The sequence below is a fragment of the Osmerus eperlanus genome, chromosome 11 (genome assembly GCF_963692335.1).
Source record: "Osmerus eperlanus chromosome 11, fOsmEpe2.1, whole genome shotgun sequence".
NCBI classification, from domain to species: domain Eukaryota; kingdom Metazoa; phylum Chordata; class Actinopteri; order Osmeriformes; family Osmeridae; genus Osmerus; species Osmerus eperlanus.
Genome location: NC_085028.1, coordinates 8919090 through 8930739, shown reverse-complemented (window position 1 = coordinate 8930739; position 11650 = coordinate 8919090). Strand labels below are relative to the sequence as shown.

Sequence of the window (11650 nt, the reverse complement as noted above, 5' to 3'; positions counted from 1 at the left end):
TGCCACTGTGTTTTCAGTAAGCAATCTATTGACAGTCAGAGACCAGGGCCAGTGTTTTTCCACAACATGTCCAAGCACATCCCCAATCTACCCAAACATCAATAGAACCCTACAACCACACAGAAACCATGGAGCACACTATCCCCCCATTTAGTATTTCTTGTGAGCCAACATTGACTTGATTTAAAAAAAAAAATGTATTTACTTAGCAGATGCTTTTAATTCAAAGCGACGTATAAATAGTGCTCACAGAAAGTACAACAGAACATCAAAGATCTTCAAAAATCTAAGTTTTTTTTTAGATGGAAAATCAACCTGCACTGCACCCCCAAAACGTTATTAGGAAAACATTTGCCTTGACATATCAGAAAGTAAGATGAATTAGTACATCAGAGAGAAAATATGCACCATTCATCCATCAAAAGTCAGCATGTTCATCATCCAGTGCATTAAGTGGAATATGGACACAAGAGCCAGGTTACATATGCAAGGTGTCTGCCATTTCATTGAAGAATTGAAAGACTTGAATGACTTCCTCATCACCTTCTCCCCATGTCATGCTTGGCTCTGTTGAGAGAAACACACCGCTGTGGATAATTTTCCGTCTGCCAGGAGACATGATCTAAAAGTTAAAAGTGTCCCAGGAAAACGGATCCTGGACGCAGGGCTGGGTTAGCTGACAGGCTTGTCGTCATTCCTCTGCATTGTCTTATTTTTGGCCTTCAGCAGTGTCTGATAATTTTTCATTCGCACCTCTGACCTGTTGTCTAACCATTGCGGAGAAAGCGTGCAATGATTCGGCCGCTCAGATAGGGAAAGTAGACATATTTGAACGGTGTGAAATTCCTTCGCTGCTACAAAGGATCTTTCTCAGGCCTCCCATCTATCAGACCCTGGCATGCTATCAGTGGCTTCTGTCAAAATTGGTTGGAGGAGAAATAAATGAAAATAAATCAGACTCATTCAAACAAAGTCTCAAACATGGGTAAGTATGCCGTGTTGTCACTGTTTAAACCAAAGACCAGTGCCAGAGAGAAAAGACTCATCCTATGTGAAGTGTGGAGAGATGAGGTGCACCTCTGGAATCAGATACTCTGGCATCAGATCTGGTTATAACTATGCACAGACCGGGTTCTCTGGGCCAAACTTGCAGCAGGTCTACCAAAAAAAACAGGCTGCGTGAAGAAAGCATCTTTCTTTCTTTTTTAAAGCTGAGGCTTAGGACTTCAGGACTAGTTTAGTTTGAGTCTAAGAAGTGAACAAATTCTACAAATATATCCCCAGAGAAGCACTGATAAGCTGATAAGATACTGTACCCCTGACCACATGACTGTGGTAGCTACCATTTAGTTATGGGGCAATTTTACATCAATCATGGTAGATGACCGATTTTAACCCTTGTGTTATCTTCGGGTCATTCTGACCCATCAGTCATTGTGACCCACCGTCGTATTGCGACAACTTTACCACATACAAAAACAAAGTGAGGAATTTTCTTTTAACCGTTGGGCTGTCTCAGACCCCCCACATTGGGTAAAAACAGCGATGGTTCGTTATGAACGTTTGGGTCATGTGACCCGAAGGCAGCACAAGGGTTAACAGAGAGCCTTCACTACACAAACAGCAAAATGTAGCATTCTCTCAGTGCCAAGCCATCTGCTTTGCCTTTGTTTCCCACTTTTTCATGGACTTTAATCCATTAGTTGTGTTTGAAACACAATCAGCAAGAAATTAGAGTCAACTTTCATATGCCTTGGTGCAGTTCCTTCAAACTACCAAAAGGTAGCTCTGTGTTCACCAATCCAGTTGTCTTCATCACTTGCAACTAGAGGTCTAGTCTTAACAAATGAAATGATGGATCATGTCACCCAAACAAACTAGGTAATCAGTGTCCATAACTTTGGTCAAAGGTTGGTTGGTCATACATTTGTGGAATTGGCTTCTAGGTCTGTCTGAGTATACCTTGTTGGAGGTAAAGGCTTTGAGAATATGGTGGGGCTAGATTTGTTCCACTCATGGAGAAGGGGGATCAATTATTTTCCCAGACAAAAAATGGTCTTCAATGTTTTGGGAAGGCCCTTATGCCCAGCTGCGTTACCATCAGCTCTTGCCAGGTCTCTGATTGAGGCCTAAAGACTCAAGGGCCAAGAATGACAACCACGAAAATGCCTGGACTCAAACCCCCATAACTCCCTCCACACTTAATTACACCAAATGACCATTAAAGGATGAGGCCTGTTCATGAGTCTGATCAACAACAAAAAGTCACCTTCTAACTCAACTCAACTGCCATATCCATAAGGAGTAGCCACTTTTCTAATTTAGATGACCTGTCACAAAAAGAGTGTTTGCTGCTTACTACATTTCTTATTTTCCTTCAGCACGTTGTCTACAGGTTGTCTCCAGTCAACATGCAAATTCTAAATAAGAGCAAAGGAATTGATATTTTATCCACCAAAATTACATTACTTACAAGTTTAAAGTTTCGCGTGGTTCACTCCTCACAATGAAAATGCTTAAAACAATAAATGTTTTCACCTGCTAATGGCGCAGCTAGTCCTGACCGAATTAATCGTGGGTTGTATTCTACTACCACCCGGTGGTAAACTTCCACAAACATTTTCAACGTAGTACAGCACTACCAATGGAAGATGGCGACCAGAGTCCTTCAGAGATTTGGAAGTGGCCTGGATCGGGCAAAAAACAGGGCCCGGTCGGCGGGACAGATAGTCATTTCAAGCAGGTATGGCTGTTATTGTGAATTTTTTTATTTTACCCAGGTATTAGTTGTGCGATTGGCCAGGGTCTGTAGTTTGGACCATGTAGCTACACAGCTAGCTAAGTCCTCTTCGTCAGGTACTATCATGCTTCATGCAATTGCTGCTAGCCTAGTGGACCTTGCTTTATTGCTAGCAAGTGACTGGCTAGCACGCTAACTAGCTTTGATACCTTTGCTTTTGCGTTACAGAACACTGCTGTGCAAATGGGAGATTGGTGTGATTTACCGTATTGTTCACTGCAAAACCGTGAAAGACTGAGCTGTAAATTGATTTCATTGAATTGATATACTCTTAACATATTACTGTAGCCAAGCTAGCAAGCTAGCTAGCTACTTGTATCTAACAACAATTCTCACTACTGCAATGCTCAAGGTCAGATTTGGTTTATGCTAGCTAACCTGCTATTTTCAACATTATTTTACAAATATTTATAGACACGTGCATTGCTTTTCCCACCAAGGTCAAGTCAGCGACACCCTCATGTTGTTCTCATGGGACTCCATTTATAAATTATGCTTGCTTATTGCAGGACCAGTTGAGAACTTGATGGCAATCTTACACAACTTGTTGACAGGGACGTCCAAAATAAAAGTGCAAGAAATGGTCTCAGATTTATTCAGCATGAGGGGTATTTGTTTAGGAAAGGCCTCACAACCTGTTATTTCCCTAGTCTTGTTTGTTTGGTGTATCGTTATTCATAATATGAAATGAGAGATGGATGTAGAGAAACATCTGGAGACATCACAGGTTTTGTTTGGTTGAATATAACTGTTGTTTAATAGATGTTAGCAACCATACTCACAATATTTAGTGTCACTAACAGACATTAATCTGTAGGGGTTTGGCAGCATCAAGTAACAGAAACCGAGAAGACAGCTGGTTTAAATCACTGTTTGTGAGGAAAGTAGATCCCCGAAAAGATGCACACGCTCATTTGCTAACCAAGAATGAGGAGAGCAACCTTTACAAAATTCAGTGTAAGTATGTTATTACATGTTCAAGATACATTTCAAAGTGTATATGACTGTAGACTCTTCCCAAAGTGAGAGGGCTAAATACCCTTCTTCTGTTTCTGTTTACAGTCCACAATGTCAAACCAGAGTGCCTGGATGCATACAACCAACTTTGGTGAGTGTCCCTGTTATTGTTTAAGTTGGTGTGTATGGTTTTATATTTTGTATTCTTTATAGAAAAGTTGTAATTGTGGTGATATTATATGACTTAACAAGTAGCCTGAAGAGTTCATACAAAATGTCTTTAGTTCTATTTCTGGGATGTGATTGACACAGTGGAATGGCAAAAGTGCCTTGATGAATGTCTATAGGCTAGCCGTACTTAAGATGACTCACAATGGCCTTTACTAGTATTGGAGCACACATAACTGATTTTGACACAGACAAAATCATTCCAGATGGGTATTGCAGTTTAATGTTTTGTTGACATTCTGTGGGAAAGAGCAGTTGTAAATCCTTTTCATTGCCCCAATTCGTCATGCAAATACACAGTCATTGTTCCTGCATGGAGGCCTGTGTTTTATTTAATGATTGTTTATGGTTATTAAGCATGGAGTAGGACATATGAGGTATTTCACACAACAGATGTGTTTATAAAGTTTTGTTTTATTTATTATAGTGAGGATGTCTTTCCATCCATCCATGCTGATAAGTACTACCCCTGTGAACTGGTGGGCACCTGGAACACCTGGTATGGAGAGCAAGACCAGGCTGGTAGGAGTGCTGGCAAGGGGAAAGGCAAAACTTGTTCTACCTGTAGAAGTAGTCATACTCCCCTTCACTGAAAAAGAGCAATGAAAGCCACACTACATGTAATCAGCTAGCTCTACACTTACACTTGACTAAACAAGTTAAGGTTGCCTTATCCACCTACGGTATTTAATGTTAGCCTTTCAAATTATTTGTCATTCACTATAGGTATAGTAGTGTTTTTGTTACCCCCTTGATATGCTATATTTCACATCTAAACAATTCATAATTGATTGTGTGTGTGTGTGTGTGTGTGTGTGTGTGTGTGTGTGTGTGTGTGTGTGTGTGTGTGTGTGTGTGTGTGTGTGTGTGTGTGTGTGTGTGTGTGTGTGTGTGTGTGTGTGTGTGTGTGTGTGTGTGTGTGTGTGTGTGTTTTGCAGTCCATATGTGGCGGTATAGAGGAGGCTACCCAGCTCTTACTGATTCAATGAATAAACTCAAGCAGAACAAGGTAAAACTATGTTTTCATCTTAGATATTCTTAGACATTCTGCTCCTTTGTTGTTGTGCATGTGACAATGCTGATAAACAGGTAGTTAAATTTTTTAATGGATTATAACAACACAATGAAAGATACTTTGAACGAGCATCTTAACAGGTCTTGGCCTCTGTGCAGTAGGCCAGGATTTGGTAGCTGGTGCGGAAAGGAAGTCTCTCCCTGAAAAACTCTACTGGCTTTTACTGTGTCTGTGTGAGGCTCTCAGGGAGAGAGACATCTTTACACAATGTAGCCTCTTTCTACTGCTCGTCTGCATGGCGTGTCTGTGTTGTTTGTGATGTAGTGTCACTTCACTCTTGAGCAGAGGTTCTCAAACTGTTTCAGTCAGGACCCTACCCCGTTGTAATGTTTTTTTTTTTTTTATGTTGCAAAGCCTGCAGGAGAATGATTGGTATTGATCTCCTTTGGCAGGAATTTATGGAGTACAGAAAGGAGAGAGGGAAGATGCTTCTGTCTCGTAGGAACCAGCTCCTGTTGGAGTTCAGCTTCTGGAACGAGCCTGCCCCTAGACAAGGACCCAACATCTATGAGTTGAGGTCCTACCAGCTCAGAGTACGTACTGACATGGCTGTAACTCACCTTACAGGGTCAGAATCAGATAGAGCCTACCCCAGACTGGGAAGAGAAATGTGTTTTTATGGTTATAAGCAAAGGAGAGTAGTCATTGACGGAATCATGTAATTTGTGCAGAAATAGAAGCCTATGAATTACATTATTTAAATACAATATTATTCATTTTCTTTTTTTCCAGCCTGGAACTATGATTGAGTGGGGTAATTACTGGTAAGGCCTGTTACATTTAATTCACTCATATGTAGTAAAAATAAAAAAAATAAAAAAACTATTTTGTAATTTTCTCAATAATAGTCATATCCCATGAGAGACACTATTTTCATACAAGATTTTAATCCCTGCAGCACAGGACCAAACTCTTCCACAGCCTTTTTACCTTTTTCCTCCTAGTTTCAATGTTGAAAGAATGTGCATCAAGTTTATTTTTTGCTTTCCAACAGAAGCATTTGAAAGCGGACAGTTGCACTTAATCAGGTTTATGTTCAAACATAGTTCTTCATTCTTACATGGAAAATTGTGGCATGATAATAATCATTGTTTCACATTGTTTAAACGTATCAAACCTGCTCAGTGTAATTTGTGGTTGAACATGGGCGCTCTGATTATGGAATTCCTTGAAATGCTCATGAGTAATTGGCAGATAATCAAGTTATAAGGTATGCAACAACATTACATCAACATTAAATGCTGACAAATGAAATGCATACTGTATGGTTTGGGCTGGAATCAAAATTGTTGCCTGTGATCATAATTAAATATAAATTGGGAATTGCTTATTTAATGAAATAATGCCAACCCCATTAAAAAATATATTTATATGCTTCTCTATGCTTTCAATGATACATTCCGAAGCATTAGCTTGGCTCATTAGTCCTTGAAAAGAAGAATCTCAGTCTTGATTGTCTCACGTGAATTGTCGGAGGAAGTAATAGCCTGTGTCCTTGGTCTGGGTTGAGTGTAACTGCTCTACGTTGTACAGGGCCAGAGCCATTGGCTACCGGCAGCACAACCGTGAGGCAGTAGGAGGGTTCTTCTCCCAAATCGGCAACCTGTACATGGTGCACCATCTCTGGGGTGAGCAGGAGTAGCTTCATCCAAACATTTGACAGAAGTGAAATGTTTTGTCATCTCGCATTTCAGACCTCCGGGGACTTGCGACCTGTGTAGGCACAGGTGCTGTAGGAGACAAGCTTTTGCACAATGCTTGGGAGTTGGTAATTCCTCACACCACTCGCTGAAACATACTGTGATTGATTTCAGCCTACAAAGACCTCCAGTCCAGAGAAGACACAAGAAATGCAGCTTGGCAACACGAGGGCTGGGATGAGGTTGTGTATTATACAGGTGAGTAATGTTCAGATAGCAACAACAGTGTTTCCCCTACCATTATATTAGGGGGGTGCCCCACCTCCCCACGGCTTTTTTTGACATTGTAAGAACCGTTTGCTAGAGAATTTCCTCTAAAAGCAAGCTGACTCGATGTCTGATGTTTATTTTCAGTTCCTCTCATTCAGCACATGGATTCAAGGATTATGATCCCAATGAAGGCTTCACCGTTGCAGTAAAGGAAAAGAAATCAGACATTGAACCTCAAACCTTTTTAGCGTAACAAATGTCTATAAATATTTCACTGCCATGGTTTCATCCTCCTGTCAATGTTGCCAACGAACCCACTGTTTTGGATTTATTTCACATAACCATATTATGACTTTGCACCAGCAAACTATAGTTAGTACTTAAAAAATGCATTTCAAAGACAAAGTTCAAGGCAAAGTTAACAGCGTTTTTCTTTCTGTGGCTGAAACACTCTTTCCTAAATGAGATGAAGGGCAGTGGCGTGCACACAAACGTCTATTTGTTCTTTGGTAGGATGGGCAACATCAGCGTATGTAAACCTCCTGATCTGTTTTAGGTGGATACCCTCTGTACCACATGCTGTGTCACATTAAGACTGATCAGTAGACCACGGCTCTTCTCTATTCTTAGAAATGAACCAAAGTGCTACTGTGAAGGAGAGCTGCGGCAGCTGTATTTTTTGCAGCAAATAAGAATATAGCTAATTCAATGGGCAGGTATGGCAAGACTTAACAAAAAGTGTTATGCTCAATAAGCGATATAGTTATTTATTTAATGTAAATATTGAATACCTCTATTACATGCTCTATCACTAATTGCAAATGGCACTTTTTGCAAAGTCTAGGGTAAGCAATGCTGTCACTGAAAGGAACAATTGGTTGGCGACAGGCCAAAAGGACAATGTGTCATAAACCGTCCTTTGTAAATGGGAGAATCTCTTGAATGGTCATTGACATCATCAGCACACAAGGTATGCAAAAGATTATGAATACCAAGTTGTATAATGAACCCCAGGCCCTTAGTTGTCACAGAAGTACATGGAAATCCAAATGTCTGCTTTTCCCCAAAATATACTTTTGTGGGCATTCCCTCATGTCTCTCCTTTTCACTATACGCAATAAGCTTGATGTGTGTTTATCGTACTGTGCTGGTAAACATGGCTTTTGTTTTATCGATGAGAAAATGATTGCATGCCCATTTTTTCTTTAACAAGTTTTATCAGTTTGATGTTCAGTTGGGCATAACATCTCATGTATTGTGTAAACCACTACTCTGATGCTGTAATTGTGCAGTCATGCTACTGCTAATTGTGATTTCTAAGAGGGTTTTAGTGTTATAGTAGCATGTCCAGTTTCCCCCCGATGTAAGGGTAAATTGACAGGTGGCAAGAATGTCATACATGAATAAAAATATTTAAAGAACATCTGGGATAGTGTTGTTAAAGATGTACAATTAAAACAAAAAAGGCAGATATCCCAAACTGCACTATACACTTTATTGTGTCAGTAGTAATCTGTATTCCACATGGCACACATTTTTTGCAGTTTTGTTATCAATCTGACTGAAGCTTTAACATGGAAAGTGCTGTTTAAAAAAACACAATCTTTCCAAATAGACATTTGGTTAACTTTTTAGTGTTCTATACAAGTATAAAATATTCAAGGACAACACCTCCCCCTAAAGTCCCACTATTATAGTGTAAACATTTCCATTCATTATAAAAAAATCTATTGACTGGATGAGTTAAAAAATATTTAAACTTAGCATTAGTTACATTAGTGAATTCTCAAAAAGCCCTGATATCCCTTGTTAGATCTTCTCAAGTTCTTTTAGCAGCTCTCCAAAACTTGAGACATACCAAGAGCACCTCTCTTTCACCTGTGGTCTCACCACATTTCCACCAAAACCAATGAAGGCACTCTGAAAAACAAGACATTGTTACATTACCAGTACAGTTATTTACAGCATAAAGTAATTGAAGCAATTGAAGTACATTATCACACCTACAAATATGCCAGAGTGTGTAGATACTTACTGCAGGGGGACAGGCCTCCAGGTCTGTAGCACCATCACCAATCATCACCACGTCTTTGAAGCCGTACTGCTCCTTGAGCATGTTGATCACCCTGCCCTTTCCGCCACTCTCAGCAGTGGGCTGGCTCTCATCAAATCCTGCATACTCACCTTGGACGGAGGGGGGGATGAAGAGTCGTTCATTAGGAAGATGTATCAAGTACATGGATACTAAACTTTGAGAGTGAAAACACAAGCTTAGGAATGGCTTATGCTTCTTCTCATTTACTATAATTTAAAGTGGGTGTAGGCATTCCACTCAAAGGATGAGCTCAACAAATACATTTGCCGAATTGGTTTTTAGGGTGCTCTGTGGCCAGCAGTATTAGGAATGCTTGCAATGCAATAAAAAATATATATATAGAAAGGACAATGTTTTCCCATCCAACAAAATAGGATGAACCAATGTATTTAAAAATATCGAACTCCGAAGTTGGAAAGGGGGACCTGGTGACTCACCGTTAAAATAGAACTTGAGCCGGTTGGCGTAGACATGATGAAGGGGAATACTGAGCTGAGAGGCAACATGCTCCACAATGCAGCGGAAACCACCGGAGATGAGGAAAACGTTGACATTGCGCTGGTGCAAATTGTCGACAAGCTCCCTGAATAATGAAATTGCCTTCTGTCACTTCTCATTTCATAAACGGTATAAAGGCATGCCCTGATAACGTCCATTATGGCAGTGATAGATCTTGGTTTGAAGAGGGAAATAAAAAGTTGAAACATAGTTACACCCACACTTACTTGATACCTGTGGTCAGTTGTGGGGGGTGGTCTGTTATCAGTTTGTTTACTTGTTCCCTTGAGCATCGAATGATTGAGAGACGATCCATAAGAGCCTTTTGAAAAGTCACTGATCCACCCATGGCCTTGCGAGTCCTGTAATGTAACAAAGTTATTGATATGCCCTACAATGTTTGCAACTCATGAAACAAAAACTGACACTGTTGCGAGTTTACGTTCAACCAATTCCAATCACGTGGATAGACAATATTCAGTTGACATACAAATCCTATACTCACATTTCTGTAACTGCATCTCCAACTCCGCAGAATTTGGCAAGCTCATCAATGCCCTCCTCTCTAATAACAGTGCTATCCACGTCGAAACAGACAGCATCTGCTCTCCGGAAGATTTCCTTTGTCTGTGATAAAGTTGTCATTATGCTGAAACTAAAGATGCAAGAAAGTGTGAGACAAAAAGACAATTTTGCACTTGGTCAATCTGGGTTAAAGTACATATCAAGACAGTGATAAGACGATTTCCACTGTAGTTAGTGATTCGTTCGGCTCAGGACTGTTAATCGATGAAGACATGGGAAAATGCAATAACTTAGATCGTACAAGTATTTTAACCCTTGTTTTATCTTCGGGTCATTCTGACCCATCAGTCATTGTGACCCACCGTCGTATTGCGACAAATTTACCTCATACAAAAAAAAGTGAAGCATTTTCTTTTAACCGTTGGGCTGTCTCAGACCCCCCACATTGCAAAGGTTAAAAGAAAATTATTTTTATTTGTTTTTGTATTGGGTAAAATTGGGTAAACACAACGATGGTTCGTTATGAATCTTTGGGTCATGTGACCCGAAGGCAGCACAAGGGTTAAATGGAGGAGGAGCTACAATAAACAAATACCGTTATATGCAAACGAAGAGCAGCGAATCGACCAATGCAAAAGCAGCATATTGTAACAATGAAGCTATCGTATTCTCGGTTGACAGTTGACCTTACAGCATTGCCTATGAGATTATATGCGTAGTGCACAATTAATTTGTTAGCCTACAGGAACTAACGAACTAACGTTACTAACGATCAAAACATGTAGCTACATGTTTTGATCGTTTTGATCGTTAGATCCTGTCCATGTTGCGTCACCCTGCTTGTTGGGAAAAAAATGGCAAGCGTTCAAAAGACAAGGCTATGCCAACATGTGTGAGACGCTGCGACTTACTTTCAACGGTTTACATCATCAAGTTACAGCATTAACGGCGAATTATTAAGTGCACATACTAGGCAATACCATGTTAATAATAAATTAACATGTATTTGCATTACATGCGAAAATATGCCCGGCGCCTTTTCTTCCTGAATGTCACTCTTCTGTGTTATGTCAACTAACATTATGGATTATAACGGCACTGCAAGGTTTTGGGAAAAAAATATCTAAATACTTACTGGACTCTAAAGCGTTGGTACTGCTACTGTTACGCCAACCCCAAAATGCAATGCATTCAATGGATTCACTGGTGAGGAAGAGAACAGCTAAATCTCAAAAGAAAGCCGGGTACGTGAGACCGCCCACTGCTGAGTTTTGAGTGGGGGCCAAAGCAAGGGGTATTGCGTAACGTTAAATTAAACGTGTATGGATGTATAAAAAAATCTTTATTTTAGTTATCGATATTGTCATCTGAATAAATCAGCTCCAATAAATGGTAAAGCACTTTTCTTTGAACTTTTACTTTACCACTTGTAAAGTAGGCTACTTGTATTAATAAGCGCTCTAGAATGCATGCTCACTCTCTCTCTCATAGCCTACGTTACCATTACTCTTACTAAGAGTATAACATTCACATTACTATTAATATTTATAGTCTGTATGATA

At 40.0% G+C, this 11650-nt stretch overlaps 2 protein-coding genes across 3 annotated transcripts; one reads left to right on the top strand and one right to left on the bottom strand.

Annotated features, from left to right (window-relative positions):
* Nucleotides 1-2452: 2452 nt before the first annotated feature.
* Nucleotides 2453-8393, top strand: nipsnap2 (nipsnap homolog 2). The gene is made up of 10 exons (XM_062472564.1): nt 2453-2743; nt 3618-3757; nt 3863-3908; nt 4413-4507; nt 4924-4994; nt 5453-5593; nt 5793-5824; nt 6594-6688; nt 6875-6958; nt 7115-8393. Exons 1-10 carry the CDS (start codon nt 2652-2654, stop codon nt 7177-7179), a joined length of 861 nt encoding a protein of 286 aa, XP_062328548.1. The 5' UTR covers nt 2453-2651; the 3' UTR covers nt 7180-8393.
* On the bottom strand, nt 7815-11368 carry psph (phosphoserine phosphatase). Of its 2 annotated transcripts, none has more exons than XM_062472565.1 (6): nt 11224-11368; nt 10069-10212; nt 9791-9925; nt 9503-9648; nt 9006-9154; nt 7815-8890 (listed from the first exon to the last, which is right to left on the bottom strand). In XM_062472565.1, the coding sequence occupies exons 2-6, from the start codon at nt 10206-10208 to the stop codon at nt 8780-8782; spliced, it is 681 nt and encodes a 226-aa protein (XP_062328549.1). In that variant the 5' UTR covers nt 10209-10212; nt 11224-11368; the 3' UTR covers nt 7815-8779. The 2 variants fall into 2 exon arrangements, with proteins under 2 accessions (XP_062328549.1, XP_062328550.1); XM_062472566.1 differs by having other exon boundaries at nt 10069-10218; nt 11224-11327.
* Nucleotides 11369-11650: the final 282 nt, after the last annotated feature.